Source organism: Podarcis gaigeae, assembly GCF_964106915.1.
Source record: "Podarcis gaigeae genome assembly, chromosome: 13".
Lineage (NCBI taxonomy): Eukaryota > Metazoa > Chordata > Lepidosauria > Squamata > Lacertidae > Podarcis > Podarcis gaigeae.
The window spans coordinates 39,780,239-39,800,441 of NC_139689.1; the positions used below are offsets into that span (position 1 = coordinate 39,780,239).

Sequence of the window (20,203 nt, forward strand, 5' to 3'; positions counted from 1 at the left end):
ACTGTTCTTAACCTGAAGCACCACTTTAGCTAATGGGACCTCCTGCTGCTGCCGTGCCGCCGGAGAACGATTTCTGTTCTCATTTTGAAGCAAAGTTCTTAACCGGTGGTAATATTTCTGGGTTCGTGGAGTCTGTAACCTGAAGCGTATGTAACCTGAAGCGTATGTAACCCGAAGTACCACTGTAGAGGGAGATAGGCTAAATAAGTAAATAAATGTCCTGTCCGTTTCATCATGTAACTTGGCAAAGTGGAGTAAGTTAAGCTGTCAAATAGGATATTATAACTCCAACAATACTTTAGAGGTTTGTTCTCTTTTGCCAAGTTAGGCCTGCTCAGGCCACAAGAGTGCTGCTGCTGAATTGGGCTTGCGTCTGGAATAGTTTACAGTGGTATATCCTATACTGGACTTGCTTTACACCATCTTCTTTTGTATGTGATTGCTTCCTTTGCATACTAGAATATTTTATTAAAACATTAATCCTAGATACACATAGTGAATTTCATTAATTTCAATGGAGATGATTCCCAAGTAATTGTAAGACTACAACCTGAGGTGTTCTGTGATAGGAAATGAATGTTCTGGTACCATTTGTGAAGCATCATCCATTAAGCAACAGACCTGGAACACCACCAAAAAGGGAACACAAACAGGTTGATTGGTTAGTTTTGAATGCCACACCAGTAAAATTATTATTTTTCGCTCTCATTCAGTTTCTAATTAATTGCCCTCTGGTGTTCTGGTCAGGCCTCAGCATAATAATGTAGCATTTGGGAGCAAAGACGGAACCCATTAAGCCAGCACTGGAGGCCAAGATGGAGAAGATCTCCACAGCCACCATGTGTTTTCCCTTGGAGCTCAGGTACACTGGAACAAAGGAGATCCAAACACTACAAAACAACAACATGCTGAAGGTGATGAATTTGGCTTCATTAAAGCTGTCAGGCAGTTTCCTGGCTAAAAATGCTACAACAAAACTGACAATGGCCAGGAAGCCCATGTAGCCCAGGACACAGTAAAACATGGCAGCTGACCCTTCATTACATTCCAGAATGATTTCTCCCGTCACATAAAGCTTGTCAAAATGCGGAAATGGAGGAGAGGTTCCCAGCCACACAGTGCAAATACCAGCTTGGATAATAGTACAAGTCAACACAATGGAGCTTGCCAGTCTTTTCCCCACCCATTTCCTCATTCTGGAACCTGGTTTGGTGGCCACAAAGGCCAAAACAACGGTGACGGTTTTAGCCAACACACAAGAAACAGTCACAGTGAAAACGACACCAAAAGTCATTTGTCGGAGCAGGCAGCTCACTCTCTCTGGTTGGCTGAGGAAGATGAAGGGGCAGAGGAAGCAGAGCAGGAGAGAGGTGAGGAGAGTGTAGGTCAGATCTCGATTGTTGGCCCTGACGAGGGGTGTGTCTTGATGCTTAGCAAAGATTACTAGGACCAAAAGTGTGAGCAGAAAGAAAAGGAGAGAGAGTAGTGATATGCAGATCCCGAGTGGTTCTCCAAAAGTCAGGAAGCTGATTGTCTTTCGAATGCATTGCGTTTGGTCCTTGTTTGGGTAGTGATCTTCTGAGCATCCAGTACAGTCATTCATGTCTGAGGTAAATAAGGAAAGATTAGATGCAGACTCATCATGTCTCAAAGAGCAAATACAAATTCCTCCAATATGGACCTCTTAGGATGAAATCGGAAATATCTTAGGTATTTCCCAACAAACCAGATACAATGCAATGTGTTTGAACCCCAAGCCAACTAGCATGTGTAGCTACTGGTGCCTCTTACCATCTTCATCTGGTATGTCAACTGTGGAGATATTTGGATTGGGATGGCCTGGCCACTGTAGTGTGTGAGGGGGGGAGGGGGGAGAGTTGTGTCTCTTACCCTTCTGGGAAGCAATACTTCCTTGGGGACATGGAGCACAATCATAGCAGCAGAATTTCTCCCCCTCCTTCTTTATCTTTCTGGATCCAGGAGGGCAACTTGGGCTACACACAGAACGGGGTGGAACCTGCCCATTGGAATAAACATGGGAACAGTTTAGGACATATAGCTGTATAGGCTCTTTGGCTCCTATTATCTCAGCTACAATTAGGAACGCATGACATGCCAAGCATTCTCAGTATTGTATGCGCAGTGGGATTTTAGTATTGACTAAGAGATGCAAATGATCTCCTTAGAACCAATTCAGGGTGAAAAATACCACTATCCACAATTGAGGGGTGGGGAGGTGCTTAAAATGGCTTTCTTTTGAGCCTCCTCAAATTGATGGGTGGGTGAATATTCACCAGCCCTGCACCCAATGTCAAGAGACATCCTTGGTGTACTTGTTCCCCCTCTGATCTTCCTGTGCTGAGTAGGGGGGTATAAGGAGCAGTCTAACACACATGTCTGAACATGCATAGAAGCCTTTCTGGGATTTGGAACATTGTGTTATTATCACATTTCCCAACTGAAAAGAGGCTTCAGCTGACTCCTTTTAAAAGCTTTCTTCTTATCTTCCTGCCAAAGACAAGGAGCAATCAGGGGTGTAGTATGAATACCTAGAAAACATGCAAATTATGATTTGATCAAAGCAATGCTGAACCCAAACGGGTAACAGGTCCTAACCTTCTATTAAAAGAAAACAAAAGCAAAATAAGGAGTCCATGTTCCACATGTGCTTCAAGATATGTACAACACTTTGATAGGAACACACTAGACTCATGATCTGCAATGCAATGATATTTTGTTTACCCACATCTCATGGACATTGCTGCCATTCCTCACCTGGAGAAAACTTTTATGCCACACCATTTTGTCCTCATGAATCGAAAATTGCTTTCCTGGGGGAGCCTCCAGATCTATCCTCCCAACCTTGATTCTCACATAGGAGTTATTTGGGGAAATGACCAAGTTTGTAATATCAAATCCAGTTTCTAATTCCCTGTTTTCACCGAAAGATACTTTTTCTCCAGCACTGTTGTTAAATGAGACACTCCTAAGAAAGTGGTGAAGCTGCATTGAAAGGGAAACAAAGGAGCACTGAATTAAAGCCCGAATGTCACTCCTTACTGAACTCAGTTTGGGGCAGAGTCTGCCTGTAAATGGCAGGGATTTTAAAGCTCAGGCTAGAGCTTTAAATCTTTTGAAGGGTGGTTTCTAGACCTTTTAAATAAGCTAAAGCACCTAGTTCCCTGCTGAACAAGAAACAATTACAAGGGCTGAAGCCACAGGGTGGAAGCTTTTGATTCCAGATGCAGTAGCCCCAAAAAGTCTCAATAACATCTTGCCATTCCACTCTGAACCGTCTTGCACAACAAATTCATCATCAAAGGCACTGAATTCATTGTTGCCCACTTCACTATAAGAAACACTGGTGGCTAAAACTCTCTCCTTCCTCCCCTCTCCCTGGTCGGAAGAACCACAGAGCAATTGGAGAAGCCACCAGAATTGCTGGCTTGGTAGGACTTTTCCAGTTAACCAGTAAGTGTCTTAAAGGCCCCCAACAGCAGCGTAAGGGGATGAGAGCTTGTAAAAGGGAAAGAGCAATGGAGGACCTCACTCCCCCAGCCCCTAAACTGTGAGATGAAAGCACCCAAAATGCTAAGGAAAGGCTTAATGCTCACAAGGGCTAGAGGACTCTGTGATTTTCTGTGCCAGAGTCACTTATTTCAGTTGGTACAATTATGGCAGTTATGCACAGTCTTAACAGAGCAGCAGTTTTGTTCTGTTATGCTGCTCCCTGTCTCAGAGTTAGTCAGTCTGTAGCAATTTTTCTCTTAGGTTCAAATCAATGTCAGATGTATTGGTAACATAAGGAACACCTGCCTGTTTGGTATATTTAATCTAACCCGTGCAAGTACACTGAATAAAAGTTATTCTCTGTTTAAAATGTAAAAGAGAGTCCATTGCATAGTTTTTATAGGAGTGGAAAGGGAACTACTTAAAGGGTCTAACATCCCAAGCTCTCTTCCACATAACTCTGTAAATAGGAACTAGTGTTTAATTCCTACATAAACGATCAGAGAATGAGGTTTATTTCCTGGCAAATGATATCTTCCCTTTTCAAATCCGTGTATGCAATGGCTTTGCAGTTCTGGCAGACACCATGGGCAATTAGGAGAGATGGGATCTTGCCCACAACCTCGGCCCTCCAGATGTTTTGAGACTACAGTTCCCATCATCCCTGACCACTGGTCCTGCTAGCTAGGGATGATGGGAGTTCTAGGCCAAAACCATATGGAGTGCCAAGGTTGAGGAAGCCTGACTTAGACAGTCACTTCCAATATATTGTGTCTTGGAAAAACCATCATGACCCCTGGACATCATGATCCTGCCCATTTCAAATGGTAACCAGTACCTGCCAAGCTTGCAGTTTTGGTAGCTCCTGCATCTCTCCTTCCATCGCTGCCCTCTGCTTGGACCTGTGCAACAATGTGTTATGTAAAGCATGTGCCATGGCATAGACAGCATTATAGACACTGTAGCTGTGGGCAGTCATGCTCATCTCAAAATCAGATGAAGGGAGCTCCTCCAGCTTCTCCTCTCCGGTGCAGCTTCCACTGGGCTTCTCCTCCGTGTTGGAGTTTGGAAATAAACAGCGAAAAACCAGGGTCCAGAACTGCTTGAGAAAGTCATCTCCATTTTCCTCAAAGGGGTTTAGGAGCTGAAGAAAGGCTCTGAATCTTTGCACCTCATTGGAATGAACTGTAAAGGAGATGGAACCTCGGAAGACTTGCATATCCCATCTTTTTGGATAAGTGGTTCCTATGAAATCGAGCTGAGCAGTCAGAATCCACACTTTCCTCATAGGTGTCCCAGCCACATTTTCCCTTTCACATTGGGCTAACATTGGTTGTAAGGCAAGTATGGATGCAGAATTCCCACAGAAAATAACAGCACTGGCTTTGCTCTTCACAATCACTTGATTCACTAGGAGATACTGCAAATGAACGTTATTATATTCAAAACTAGTTTGGGGAGTTCTCTCTAAGAAGGCCAAGCAAATATTCTTCCTGGAAAGCAGAGGTTGCAGCGTCTGCATACACTTCTCTCCACTCTCATTATTGGCCGCAAGTAATCCTACCCACGTCCATGAAAAGTGGACAAGTAACTCAACAATCCCAGTGAACTGATGGTCATCGCTGGGCACCATCCGGTAGAAGGGAGTGGATCGGCTTTGATCTGTGTTCTGTGGAGCAAAGGAGCCATAACTGAGCTGAAAGGAAATGAAGAAATATAAATTGGTTCATGGATGTAGTAGAAGGAACTCATATGCGGTGTCTGTTCTGTCAAAAAGAATGGGAGAGAAAACTGCATTTCCCGAGACAGAGACCAGGAGAGGCTGTGTTGCATACATAGCTCCAACATCCAAGAAAGAGTCATAGACACTGGATTGTAGAAGGATGACGGCCTTATGTTGCCCTCGGGATACTCTACAGAGCTTGCCCCCAGGACACATGTCTCACTCATCCTGTGCCACAGACCCCTCCAGTTCAGATACTTGGCTATTATGTGTCTCTCAACAGTAATACTGCCTCTTGCTTGCCTGGATAGAGAGAGGTTGATTTGTAAACATCTGGCGTTTGCATGGCTGAAGTGCAGCCTACAGAACTAGAGGGATGTCTCTTGCGCCAACTACTATCGACATGTGCCCCCTAAAAGCTCACACATGTGGGAACCCAGCCCCTAGCACTGATTTAAGAAGAACGGTGTGCTGGTCCTGTGGCTTAACCATGAGGTGAGGTCCGAGTCCAGTCCGAGGTTGAGGGTGCAGTATGGAGGCAGTCCGTCAAAGCTGAAGCTGGGTCGCAGGCAGGGAGTCGAGTGAGGTCAGGAGCTCTGGCAGACAAGCAGGACAGGGTGCAGGCAGGAACTAGCTACCAACAATGTTGCTCCCACAACTTGGGACTGGGGCTGGCTGGCTTTTATCTGCCCCAAGGCATAGGGTGGCCCCAGTCCACAGGTGACTCGCCTCTCCTGGCCTGGAGGTAAGGACTCCTCCTGCGTGAATTTAGTTCCCTCCGCCTTTCTGCCCTGAGCCTCTGCAGCTCAGGAGAGGCTGGAGGGTTACCAGACCCAGAGGCCACCTCAGCTTCCCCGACGGGGCTGAGAGTGGAGCACCTTCAGGCAATGGGTCCTTCATAACCTCAGGAGCCAGAGCAGACTCAGCTGGTACCTGCACCTGAGAATACAGCACAGGTGAGGACCCTTCAGGCTGAAGCCTCAGCCCTAGCTCAGCTGGTTCTGGAGGCGGGGAATCCTGTGCAGGCTGGGATTCCTCAGGTTCAGCCTCCGAGTCCGAATCCCAGGCCATCACAAACGGCCTGACATGGTTGTTCACTTGATACTATGGTAGGGACGGCCCTGGCAGAGGCTATGTTGACATTTTCATTCCACCTTATGGAACAGACATGTCTGTTTACATTCCAGCACAGTATGCTGGGAACTTCCGTTGTGTGTATTGCTTTTGCTTTTACTGTTCTCTCTGAGACAACATAAGAGAGAGAGATGACATGTTTCTTTGTCCTGATTTATGATTAATAAATCTTTAGTTGTAGTATGCTTCCACAAGCCTCAGACCTATTCCATGGGCACAGTTCGATCTGCTGATCGTGTGCCGTGCCTGTGAATCCCAGGTCACTGATTTATGTCGGAGCAGAGGCGATGGTATTCGCACCGGGCCACTGGAAGGAGACGGCCCAGCTGGGGCTAGCCAGCTGGCCTCCCGGCCCTCTGCATGTCGGCAGGCTATTCTCTCTTTCCTCCTCATGGAAAGTGTAAAAGGTGACATCAGAGACAACCTTTTGGTCACAGCAACCCATTTGTTGCTCACCAGGCACCAATAATGTTTTCTTTCAGATACAAGGTGAACTTATAAAAAAAAATATTTTAGCTATTTATATTTTTTTATATCTAAATCCTTTAAATATAGAAATCCTCCTAAAGTGACTTACTATTAAATTACGTCTTTAAAACCCAGTGCTATTTTCTAGAAAATGAGGTGCTGGAGCCCACCATGAACTTCTGAACTATGTTCTCATAGAATGGCAATGGTGCCCAACTGAGAGGTGCCTGCGCTGAGCTATGGTGAACACTGGGTGAACACTGGTTAAAGGTAAAAGGTAAAGGGATCCCTGACCATTAGGTCCAGTCATGACCGACTCTGGGGTTGCAGCGCTCATCTCGCTTTATTGGCCGAGGGAGTCGGCATACAGCTTCCGGGTCATGTGGCCAGCAGGACTAAGCCGCTTCTGGCGAACCAGAGCAGTGCACGGAAATGCCGAACACTGGTTAGGAAAGATATTAATTAGTGAGCTGCGAAGTGCCCAAATCAGTATTTTACCTGGGGAATCTTGTAGACACCCAATATGGTTGCTATGTAGACAGATGTTCCAAAGTCAAGTCCCCCAATGACAGCCATCAGAATTTTTTTAATTCCGCACCTGTAGTTGGGTACATATCTGGGATGCTTGGAAATAAGGTCCAGAATGGCCCGGTAGGTCATCCTATTATTGGTGTAACTGTCATAGATGTGGAATCCCAAGGTGATATTAGGCAAGATCGTGGGGTTCTCATTGATCTCCTTGACCGCAAACACCAAAGCCAGAATATGCTGATAGTTCTTAGGCATAATACTGCAATGGATAGTTTTATGGTGTATAACTGAGAGAAGTGCAAGCCATTGGAAAATTGTTCCTAGGCTAGAATGCTGCTGCTCCTCCAATACTATCTGCTGCTTAGGATGCCCCCCCCCCCCTTTAAGAGCTTTGCATCAATCTTAGCAGAGAACTCTTTTGTTGGTTCAGATCCGTTTGAATATGAGGAGAGAGAGGTAGGATAGTAACCAACATTTCTAGATGCGTGAAACATTTTCAACTTGACATATTTTCAACTTGGGTTGTCATTTGTGTTTGTCATAGCCCGACTTAGAGGAGAACAAATGGTGCTCTAAAAACCCTACTTCAAAGGCAAGATGAGCTTTTAAGATTCCTCACCAGAAACTCTTCTCAGGCTTGGTTTAATATTTAGACCAGGGAAGGGTTCACACCTTTTCTCTAACATCCTACCCCTTGGTAACCTATTTCTATTCTGTAGTGTGGCTGCTCTTACAAGAGTATCTACTGAATTGGCTGAATTGGTGCTGTAGAGAGCATAGAAACAGGTGGAATTTCTATTTCTCTCCCCATCCCTCACCATAACACACTGTGGGGTCAAAGCAAGCCTCTCTCAAGAACTCAAAGTGAAGCCAGAGAGCTATTTTACCACTTGCACTTTGGGGAGTATCCTGTCACCTTCCCCATGCCCCTATATCTCCCCTCTGCCTGGTGATTGGTACTGGAAGCTTTCAACAGTTGGATGTTGATTACTTCTTCGAGGGTGCTTCCAGGTTGCCAATGTTTTGGGTTGCGATTCTAACACCTATGAGGAAATTCAGTGTGAAGTGTGGGACAATGCAAGCTTCACACATCATTGAAGCTCCACACAAGCAAATCAGAATGAGTGCTCATTAAAAAGCCAACACTGTCTAATATGGATGAATGCTAAATAAACAAGTCATCTGAAAGTGACTCTGGTGTTTGCACCTGTTTGGGGACTCTGCTTTCTCTTACCTCTTTGGCTCTTCAGTGCATTCAGAAGCCCCTCATTTCAAGAAGGGCTTCCACAGCGGAAGCTCAGATTTCCAAGTAAGACTAAACCTTTGCTCCTCTAATGAAGCACTGCCTGGAAGAGAATTGTGAAGAGGAGGGAGGAAATGGGGGAACAGAACTGATCAGCAAGTCCAAGCTATCTCATCTTACTAGCAGTTTCAGATTACCATTTCCCTTCCTCTAAGCTAACTCCTCAGTTTAGCACCTAACTCTTATTCCTACCTCTGACCGGGGGGGGGGGGGGAATCCCACTGAAATGTATGGTTAGCATTTGGGAATCAGAATCGAATGATTCCTTGATGTGTACTTGATTACTACTTACAAGAAAGTACGGACTTGATGGGTGATAAGGATTTCTCTGAAGTCTTCTTTAACAAAAGAGCCAAAGATATGAGAAGCAAGTCCACCAATTATAAAATCACCAGGATGATAGAATTCATGTGGAATCCTGAGCAGATGATTGGTGGTGAAACATTTGTTATGCTTACACATCACACATGGCAGAAAGGAGAGAATGGAAACAATAATCAGCAGCATACTGAGGCAAATGTTCCTTCTAGTCACACACCTTTACTTCCATTGAGAACATGCCTGTTAGCTTCAGAACCAACCTCACTAGAATCATTTGCCCTCACACAAATGCCATGTCATTCCACCAATCCACAGATTAAAAGACTGTCTTACAACTCCCCAAGTGAAAAATGAAAATCCTGCCTCTTCCTCTGCCCTCCCTGTTGTTTGAAATGGCAGGAAGGGATTTTTTATTACTAAACTTTGACTAGTATTCTCTCAAAATCTACGAGGACCTTATCCAAAGGAGATTCAGTGATGACAAGTGTGATAATTACCAATGAGATAATAACTAGGTGCTGTTATTGCCGAGAAGGTCAGAAGAATGGAGGAAAACATGTTTTGTGATGTTCAATGAAAAGCCGTCTCTGTCAATTCCTGAGACGACACACAAAGGGCACACAAGGTAAACAACAAAGAATATGAAAAGAACAGAACAGTGAGACTGTCTTTTTTCAAAGAAGGAATGCTTCATGTGACCATAGAATATGCATTATCTGTCCTCTAAACCTTCCTGCATGAACCTCCCATTTTTAGCTTACTGACTATTACACCAAAACAAACTAGGGGAAGGCAGGTTCGGTTTGAAAGTAGCAAGGTTTATACAGGGGCGGATCTACTATGAAATGAATAGGTACTATGTAGCACCTGTAGCAGTGCCAATTTGTACTTTCAGTACATGGATAATTCCTAGGCTTTAATGGTCTGATATCTCAAAGAGGACACCGCTGACAACAAAAATGGTACAAAGCAATTAATACAAAATAACTGTATGACGGAGAGCATATGAATATTAACTATAGAGTAGTCTGAAAGAAAAGACTGGCAGTGGGATATACTACTGTTTCCTCCTTATTAACTGCTGTTTGTCATTTAGATCAGGCCGCAACACAATGATGTAGCATTTGGGGGAAAAGATGAAACCTAATAAGCCAGCACTGGAGGCCAAGATGGAGAAGATCTCCACAGCCACCATGTATTTCCCCTTGGTGCTCAGGTACACGGGAACAAAGGAGATCCAAACACTACAAAACAACAACATGCTGAAGGTGATAAATTTGGCCTCATTAAAGCTGTCAGGCAGTTTCCGGGCTAAAAATGCTACAACAAAACTGACAAAGGCAAGGAAGCCCATGTAGCCCAGGACACAGTAAAACATGACAACCGACCCTTCATTACAGTCTAGTATTATTTTGTCCATCACAGAGTGCGAGTCAGAATTGGGGAAAGGTGGAGATGTTCCTAACCACACAGCACAAATACCAATTTGGATAAGGGAACAAGAAAGCACAGTGGTGCTTGCCAGTCTTTTCCCCACCCATTTCCTCATTCTGGACCCTGGTTTGGTGGCCCCAAAGGCCAGAACCACAGTGATGGTTTTGGCCAGAACACAAGAAACAGTCACTGTGAAAATGATACCAAAAGTCACTTGTCGAAGAAGGCAAGTCACTGTGCTCGGGGGGCTGATGAAGATGAAGGGGCAAAGAAAGCAGAGCAGAAGAGAGGTGAGGAGCATGTAAGTCAGATTCCGGTTGTTGGCCCTGACGAGTGGTGTGTTCTGATGTGTAATGAAAATGACTAGGACCAATATTGTGAGCAGTGAGAAAAAGGCAGAGAGGAAAGCTAAGCTCATCCCCAAAGGTTCTTCAAACGTCAAGAAGCTTATTGTCTTTGGAATACACCGTGTTTGGTCTTTGTTTGGATAGTGACCTTCTGAGCATCCGACACAGTCATTCATGTCTGGGGGAAAACAAAGAATTGAATGTTAATCAAGTATATTTGAGGGCAGCTACTTGTACAGTGGGACGTGGGCTATGGGTTAAACCACAGAGCCTAGGACTTGCCAATCAGAGGTCGGCGGTTCGAATCCCTGCGACGGGGTGAGCTCCCGTTGCTCAGTCCTTGCTGCTGCCAACCTAGCAGTTCAAAAGCACGTCAAAGTGCAAGTAGATAAATAGGTACCGCTCCGGCGGGAAGGTAAACGGCATTTCCGTGCACTGCTCTGGTTCGCCAGAAGTGGCTTAGTCATGCTGGCCACATGATCCAGAAACTGTACGCCGGCTCCCTCAGCCAATAAAGCAAGATGAGTGCCTCAACCCCAGAGTCGGCCACGACTGGACCTAATGGTCAGGGGTCCCTTTACCTTTACCTTTACCTTTACTTGTGCAGTAACTCAACTTGGATGTATGAGAGGTGTCCCTAGCCAGACACAGGAGTGGTTGGTGTGGGAGGTTGGTGCTCTGCAGCCCCCTCCTGACAGCAGAGTATTGCTGCTTCTTACTTTCATGAGCACTGAGAACATGTCCTGGAGGGGTGGTTGGATCAGGATGAAAGGTGGGAGAGGTTTGAGGAGTTGCTAGCTGAAAATGCCAGAGAGGGGTCCAGTGAGCTGGGTCAGGGCCTCCTGAGCCATGTCTGTCTGAGGGGAATATCGCAGGTGAGGGGTCTGTATATGAGAGCTACTTATACTACAAGCAGTAAGGGACTCATCTATTAAGGATAATGGTTTGATTTCGTGAAATGGCAATGTTTGCTTATGTTGAATTGTTGTTTGTGTGTTTTCCTTTAGCAGTAGCTCTCTCGTTTGATTGGCTGACTGTGAATCACATGAGAGAGGCATTCCATTCTGTTGTGACTACTATTCGAGTAACTGTTGTTTTTTCACGTGTGTGTGTGAGAGAGAGAGCGAGGGAGGGAGGGAGGGAGGGAGAGAGAGAGAGAGAGAGAGAGAGAGAGAGAGAGAGAGAGAGAGAGAGAGAATGACTGCTGAAAAGAGGATCCCAAGATGTTAATACGGAAAAACTTTTACTCACTATAAGGAACAAAGTGAAATATGTATGAGATTGTAGATATGTTCTTCTCAGTTATATGATTATGAAAGTCAAACTGTTTTGAACATAAAGAGTCTGGACAGTGCGTATCATCAAAATTTATTCTATTTTTATAATATATACACAACCTGGCTGTATTAGAGTTGTTCCTCAGGAGTGAGCTGCATGGGAAGGCCGTGTCCTTGAGCTCCCTTCTTGACTGCAAGATCTCTGCTGCTTAGCTGGATGGTGAGGGGGCAGGGCAGGGCAGTGGGAGACCTGTGCTCTACGGGTGCATTGGCAGAACAAATCTCCACTCCCCCGCCCCCATCGCTGTCCAGGCAATCTGATGCTAGGGAACTTCTTGCCCATCATGCTTTTTAGGACAAATCACACCGAGGATGTTAGAAGTAGGGCAGTTAATACTGTACTTTGCAAGCCCTGGTGATTAGTTGATGGTTGAGTCTCTTTCCAAGTGCTGTGTCCCTTTGCAAACCTGATCAGTGGCTGATGGTGGTGAGGAACTGCACAGCTGAGAGCAAAAAAATACGACATGTATATAGTGCCTCATACCATTCTGAAATGAAATCTTGCCTTCAGGACATGGGGCGCAGTCATAGCAGCAGAATTTCTCCCCCTCCTTCTTCTTTCTGCTGGAACCAGGAGGGCATTTTTTGTTGCAAAGGGAGGGGGGCGGCACCTGCCAATTTGAATTAAGTATGAAAGCAGTTAAGTGCACAGAAAATGATTGGCTTTTGGAAAAGCTGGATTCCATTTTCTGGACCAAGAGCAATTAAGTGAATTGGAGAAATGGCACACTGAATACTAAGAATATTTTGAATGCAAATGCATTTTACTGCAGACTAAGAGCCATAATGGCATCTGTTACTAATGTGACTAAATATGTCTTTATATCCCAGTTGAAGTTATGGCCATTTCAACAAGAATCTTTTTTGAAAGGGAGAGATTAGATATGAATAGTAACTTTAATGACCAAATTGCTTGGAAAAATACATTTTTGCAAACTTACCAGAGTTTTAACCTGCAGTTAAAAGGAACAGTCTTAGATGACTAAGTGTAATTTAAGAAAGAAGCTGTACAATTTCTGATCCATTCATGGTTTAACATTATTATCCCTAACCAGCCAAGTGTTTTCTCCTGAAGTCGGCCTGTCTATCGGCAGCCCAGCTCCCCTTGCCTGCTTTCTAAAGAGGTTTTCTGCAGGTTAGACTTAGATACCACTCAACTCATCACCAAATCTTTAAATAATTCTCTTGAGCACTGGAACAAAAGATAACGTCCCTATCTAGTTGATAGCTTCACTACATTTGTGCAAGCCTGCGTAAGAAGTAAGTGCAAAAGTATACAGGATCCAAACCCCAACTATGCCACAATGACATTAATTTAGGACACTTCTAGGTTGTGATTTGCTGAAATATTCCCCACCTGTTGAAAACTCCTGTGCCACACCATTTTGTCTTCATTGATGGAAAACTCTTTTCCTGGGGGAGCATCTAAATTCATCCATCCAACCTTCATTCTGATGAAGGAGTTATTTGGGAAAGTGACCAAGTTGGTAATATCAAATCCAGTTTCTAATTCCTGATTCTCATTGAAAGACACTTCTTCTCCCGCACTGTTGTTAAATGAGATGCTCCTAAGAAATGGCTGGAGCTGCATTGAAATGGAACCAAAAGGACAATCGTTTAAAACTCAAATTAATTTTATGCATTGTTTTTTAGATTACAATTGCCTCTAAACTGCAGTGTGTAGAATTTCATAAAATATAATAGCAATAATGGCCATGTCTTCCCCTGTCTTGCACCTAGTGGTCACCCAGCCATGGAAAGCACCAAGAAACCAAAGGGTTCCTTGGATGTCAATGAATGGAAGGGCAGACAAGCTATTGGATATAAGAAGGATCCTTTTATTATTTGGTAACTGAATCTAATCATTAATATGAAGTATAAAGCTAATGTGGGACGCGAGTGGCGCTGTAGTCTAAACCACAGAGCCTAGGACGTGCCGATCAGAAGGTTGGTGGTTTGAATCCCCGCAACAGGGTGAGCTCCCGTTGCTCAGTGAAGGGAAGCTTTGCTTCTGCACATGACTGTGGCATGATGGGAAGTTTTGCTTCTAAGCTTTGCTTTTGCACATGATTTCTGCACAAATCGTTCTAATATTAAGACATTCCCTCATCACCCTAGAATGTTCAGTTCACATTGAGTTCAGGAAAACATTATACTCTGACCTGTTCTTAATGCATAGTTGATCACATCTATCGGAACGTAATTGTTTAAGTCTTGCTATATCAATCACTAGTTATAATTTAATTAGGAGGTTTTCATGCCTGTCTAGTTCTGTGCTCCCTTTCCCAGCCTTTAATCTATTAGTGATTAATTCCTATATGCAACCTTTGCTTTGTACTTGTGTTAACCAATCAGCAATAAGCACATATGTGGCAATGCTGTAATATTCAATAAAAGAGACTCCCTGAGACTTGCTCGAGAGATGCCTCCCATATGACACATGCTACTCGTCGTTTATTTCAACCCAACAGCTCAGGCCCTGCTCCTGCCAACCTAGCAGTTCGAAAGCACGTCAAAGTGCAAGTAGATAAATAGGTACCACTCCGGTGGGAAGGTAAACGGCGTTTCCGTGCGCTGCTCTGGTTTCACCAGACGCGGCTTAGTCATGCTGACCACATGACCTGGAAAAACTGTCTGCGTACAAATGTCAGCTCCCTCAGCCAGTAAAGTGAGATGAGCGCCACAACCCCAGAGTCGTTCGCGACTGGACTTAACTGTCAGGGGTCCTTTACCTTTTTATAAAGCTAATAATGTAGAATATAACAGCTAAATAACATATATAGTTTGTAGAATAACATCCAAGATAAGCAAAGTAGCTGTGATTTACAGAACAAAGCTCAGCAATTCGCCTCTTCGGCTTCTGAAAAAGAGCTGTCCCACACAGATTCCTGATAAGGCCCGACATGTCCCACTGCTGCTGGGATCTCTGACAGCTGGCAACCTGACAGGACGGTTTCCTGATCAAGTCCAAAACACTGGTATCTTCCTGGGATGGTTCAAAGGTGAGATTGTCCCATCTTATCCAACACAGCCCTTTCTACTCTTCTAGGGCTGTGGCGATGCCAAGACCAGCAGATATTCCCATCCTTCCTTATCTATGTGGCTGGCTCAGAGCAAGGTTACTATGGTACCTCTGGTTACGAACTTCCGTTCTTAAGCTGAAACCCTTCTTATTCCGTTCTTATCCTTTCACTAATGGGGCCGCCAGAGGTGCACAATTTCCATTCGCATCCTGGGGCAAAGTTCACAAGCAGGAGCAGCTACTTCTGGATTAGCGGAGTTCGTAACCTAAAGCGTTCATAACCAAAAGCATTCGTAACAGAGGTACCACTGTGCAACCACCTCCCACCTCTCACCATTCCTGTCTTTTACCCTGAATCTGTACATGGCATCGTGTAGAGCAGGCAACATAATATAAATAGCATATACTGTACAGCAGAACCAACATTTTCAGAACACCCTGGCAAATCTGGAACGATGCTTAGTGATCTGATAAAATTGGACTTAATTTGGACTTTAAAGTATTTAACTCATGTGCAACTACACATTCTTTTTTAAAATATTTTTATTAAGCCATTTCAACATAAATTATCATTCCATATAATCACATACATTATTCCCCCCCCTTTTTCCCACCGCCTTCCATCCCTCCCCCCCAACCAGGGACTTCCCTCAACTCCTCTCTCTGATTTCTCTGCACATATTATTCTCTGCATGTTATAAAATTATACATATCCTTGCCTTATAGATCTATCATGTTATCAACCAATAAATTTGTGTATGTTTCTTCAAAACCTGCCAAGGGGTCCAGTTCATTTTCTTGTCTTTTTAGACAATTTGTAAAAAGTTCCCATTCTTCCTTAAAGTTGCATTTAGCCAACTCTGCATAGCTCATCAATTTTTCTTGCCTTTTCTTTCATTGGAATTTCCTCATTCTTCTATCCTTGTGCTATCAAGACTCTTGCCACTGTTGTAGCATACATAAATAAATTCTTTGTTTTTCTTGGCAGGTCTTGTCCTACAATCCCTAACAAAAATGCTTCTGGGTTTGTTTTTTTTACAAATGTCATTTTAAACATTTTTTTTTCGATTCATTGTATATCATTTCCCATTTTTTAAAAAACTTCTCTACATTCCCACAACATATAATAAAAAGTCCATTCTTTTTCTTTACATTTCCAACATATGTTTGACCCGGTTTTATACATTTTTGCTATCTGTACTGGTGTAATATACCATCTATACGTTATTTTCATATAATTTTCTTTCAAAAGAGAACAATCTGTAGATTTCAAATTTACTTTCCACAATTTTCCCCAGTCCTCAAATTGTATATTATGTCCTCTATCTTGTGCCCATTTGATCATGACCGATTTGACCTCCTCATCTTTTGTTTCCCATTCTAGCAAAACACTCTATTCTTCCTTCAGCAGCTTCAACGTGCATCTACACATCCTACCTGCCTATTTTACAGTTTGGTTATTCCTCTTTCAATTTTTGCCTGTTGTTAAAAATGTTGTTGTTAGAGGTATAGGTTGGTTGCTCGAGAGCAATCAGGCAATATGCTGAAATAGTCTGTTTTAAAGCTTTCTTATCGGTGATAAAAAAAACCTTTGGAAAGCAGAGCGCCTCTATTCTGTGTCTTGCTCATTCACTGGCAGAATCTGAGAGTGGGCGGTCCTTAAACCTTCCCCAGCAGAGTAGTTTCTTGACGCCCAGTCTGCGCCTCCCCTCTCTGCGCGGAAGCCTACTGCACAAGGAAGGCGTGGGTAATGGAGGACCTCTCTCCTCCCCACTTTGCTCAGGCAAGGGGTCCTGGCACCGCCTCACCTCTTCCGAGCCCTGCATCTCCTCTCCACTAGAGGCGTGGCTACCTTCCTCCGATGAGGAAGTGCTGCTTCCCACAATCTTTGGGGGCGCTCTGTAATCCATTCAGCTTTTCCACTCTTGTCCCTGAGCCGATGGCAGTTCCCTGACAGTTTGTCTTTGCTTTATCAACAATATAAAATGAAATAATAATAAAAAGATATACAACAACAACAACAAAGGAGCCATTACCTGCCAAGGCTGGAATTTCTGAAGCTGCGGTCTCCATCTTCTCACAATTCCTCTGTCTTTTGCCCTGGATCTGTACATGGCATCATGCAGAGCATGTGCCACAACATAGACGGCATTGTAGATGCTGTAGCTGTGGCCAGTCATGCTCATCTCAAAGCCAGACGATGGGAGGCTTCTCCTGTCCAGTGCAGGGTTTACTGAACTCAGTACTGGATTTGGAAAAGAAACAGTAGAATGTCTGCAGCCAGAACTGCTGAAGAAAACCATCTTCACCAGCCATGAAAGGATTGAGGGAGCGAAGAAGGGTCTTGAATCCTTGCACCTCATTTGAGTACACTGTGAAGCATATGGAGCCATGAAATGGTTGCATACTCTGGCTCATTTGAAAGGCCACTGCTGAGAAATCCAGATGAGCACTCATAATCCATACCTTGGCCATAGATGTCATGTTTTCTGCACCCCCTGCTGCTAGCCATAGTTGCAAAAAACAGAAGGACTTGGCTTCTCCATAGACAATGACAGCATTGGCTTTGCTTTCTGCAATATCGTGATAGGCTTGGAGCCACTGGGGAATCGTGTCATAATACTCTTCAAAATATGAGCCTTTTGGAGTTCGCTCTGAAAAGGCCAAGCAAATGCCTCTCTGGAAAAGCAGAGTTTGCAGGATTTCCATAAAGTTCTCTCCACTCTCACTATCCAACGCAAACAACCCAACCCACGTCCATCCAAAGTGCAGAAGTAACTCAACAATCCCCGTGTACTGATGGGCTTCATTGGGCACCATCCGGTAGAAGGGAGTGGATTGGCTTTGACCAGCATCCTCTGGGCCAAAGGAGCCATAAGTGAGCTGGAAGGAAACAGACATTTCCCATTAAAGCCATAGAAACATTGATTATGTGTGGATAGCAATGATAAAGCAATTGTGCTTTGGACCCACTGTGCTTTGGACCCATTCCTGCCAGGGAATGGGCAGATGAGAATGAGTGGTACCCCAATCACATTCCAGAGAGAAGGAAGCGAGGAGAGTATGGTGTGGTGGTTTGAGACGGGTCACACCCAAGAAGGAAAAAGGACCTGGGAAATAATAGGTGATGAAGATCCCAAGCAAGGTAGCAATGAACAAAGACAGGAGTCAGATTTCTTAGAAACAGTACAGCAGCCAAGTGACATTCTCTCTCAGCAGAGTTTCTCAGAGCCTGCTCCTTCCAGAAGGACCAGACATGCTCTGCAGAACCCAAAAGAGAATTGTTCTTAGCAGCCACCATAGGTAGCAGGAGGGGTCTGATTTCTAGGAAGCAATGGCTGGTTTGGTACACAAGAGTGTACTTTTATGTCTTCCTATGAATTAAGTAAAAGAATATAAAAGCTCTCTCTGTGTGTCTGATTTCACTAGGTAGATAACCAGTGAGCTGTTGACGACAGCAGTGACAGCCCCAAACTCTCCAGGGCAAAACAATTAAGGTAATGTACAAGCAACTGATGAGCAGTCTCAGTAATTCATCCTAGTTGGAGTCTACCTGAGGCCGGCAGACCAAGCTGTTCGCATACATAGACTAGGTGTGTACAACTGTATCAGCAAAATGTTCCATTCATACCCTCTGAAGAACATGCAAAGGCTGGGAAATGGATGAAGGTGAATGAAAGCTTTTATTGAATACAATCTGAAATTGTCAAGAGGGCTATGATGGAATGCAAAACTTCTCTCAACAGGACAGGACAGAGGAAAGAATGAGGGGAAGTCACCATGTTTGACTCTTACCTGGGGAATCTTGTAGACACCTAAGATGGCTGCCATGTGGAGGGAAATCTCAAAGTCAAGTCCCCCAATGACTGCCATCAGATTTTTCTGTTTATCACACTGGTAGTTGGGTACAAATCTGTAGTGTGTAGAGAGCAGCTCCAAAGTGGCCCAGTAGGTCATCCGTTCACTGAAGTAACTATCAAAGATGTGGAATCCTAATGTGACATTAGGTAATAGATTGGAATTCTTGTTGATTTCCTTGACTGCAAACACCAAGGCCAGAATTTGCTGATAGTATTTTGGTACAACACTGCAATGAGAGTTGGACATCAAAGTGTTTTGCTGTGTACCATTTTTTGTCAATCTGTTTAAGGAAACTTAGGTTCCCTGCCTTTCAGTGCTAGGGAGCAACAAGGCAGCTTACAGGCAGATTTAATTAAACCAATAAAGAATGTGGTTTAAACACACACACCAAAAACTGTATCACACTGTTCACTCAAGTGAAGTTCAAGTTCCACTAAGATGGCTAGATCCTAGTAAGCCAGGTGTCCTACAGCTTATCAGATCACCAAGCATACTTCCAAGCATACTGTAAAACCCAATGGTAGAGCATCTGCTTAGGTGGGGCTGGGGCAGACCCCTGTCTGAAATCCTGGAGAGCACCTGCTACTCTGTGTAGACAGGCCTGAGCTAGGTAGACTAATGGTTCCTATTGGCCATTCACCCATTTCCTGTTGACATCAGAATGCTGGGCTCTCTAGATTATCACACCCATGTGACTGGTCATGGCTATGGCTCCTCCACTCCATTAAGCCAGTGTGGGGTAGTGGTTAAGAGCGGTGGACTCGTAATCTGGTGAACCTGGTTCGATTCTCTGTTCCTCTGCATGCAGCTGCTCGGTGACTTTAGGCTAGTCACACTTCTTTAAAGTCTCTCAGCCCCACTCAACTCACAGAGTGTTTGTTATGGGGGAGGAAGGGATAAGAGATTGTTAGCTGCTTTGAGACTCCTTAGGGTAGTGGTAAAGCAGGCTATCAAATCCAAACTCCTGTTCTTCAAAATTCAGGTGGAGGGGAGGGTTAAGTCTAAGACTGATCCTATGTTGTGTAAGAGGAGGGGATATTTTGCACACCTCGCTATAAGTAATAAATCCCGACAGTGAAAATAAATAGGAAGTATTTCTGAGCCCACATGCTAACTTAGGTATTAATATCACATGGGAATTAAAAATTGAAATACTTACAATGGATTAAGAATCTGATGGATGGATGGCCATTGTTTGAAGGTTTCAGAGTC

The 20,203-nt window shown here is 44.1% G+C and overlaps 1 protein-coding gene and 1 pseudogene across 2 annotated transcripts; both read right to left on the reverse strand.

Moving 5' to 3' along the window:
* Positions 1–196: 196 nt before the first annotated feature.
* Positions 197–7,632, reverse strand: LOC310829987 (vomeronasal type-2 receptor 26-like). Its single transcript, XM_083709294.1, has 5 exons — positions 7,334–7,632; positions 4,349–5,206; positions 2,776–3,003; positions 1,891–2,017; positions 197–1,605 (listed from the first exon to the last, which is right to left on the reverse strand). Exons 1-5 carry the CDS (start codon positions 7,619–7,621, stop codon positions 710–712), a joined length of 2,397 nt encoding a protein of 798 aa, XP_083565420.1. The 5' UTR covers positions 7,622–7,632; the 3' UTR covers positions 197–709.
* A 1,200-nt stretch (positions 7,633–8,832) lies between these two features.
* On the reverse strand, positions 8,833–19,343 carry LOC310830269 (vomeronasal type-2 receptor 26-like; annotated as a pseudogene). Its single transcript, XR_014568601.1, has 6 exons — positions 18,926–19,343; positions 17,167–18,013; positions 13,466–13,693; positions 12,593–12,719; positions 9,488–10,949; positions 8,833–9,087 (listed from the first exon to the last, which is right to left on the reverse strand). The product of XR_014568601.1 is annotated as a vomeronasal type-2 receptor 26-like (transcript).
* Between the last annotated feature and the right edge of the window lie 860 nt (positions 19,344–20,203).

Excerpts from the sequence above, each read along its gene's own strand:
- LOC310829987 (XM_083709294.1), bottom strand. The coding sequence starts at position 7,621 with ATGCCTAAGAACTATCAGCATATTCTGGCTTTGGTGTTTGCGGTCAAG. Across the intron at positions 3,004-4,348 it reads CAAAACTGCAAGCTTGGCAG|CTTCACCACTTTCTTAGGAG; the intron begins GTACTGGTTACC and ends CTTTCAATGCAG. Across the intron at positions 1,606-1,890 it reads AAGTATTGCTTCCCAGAAGG|ACATGAATGACTGTACTGGA; the intron begins GTAAGAGACACA and ends TATTTACCTCAG.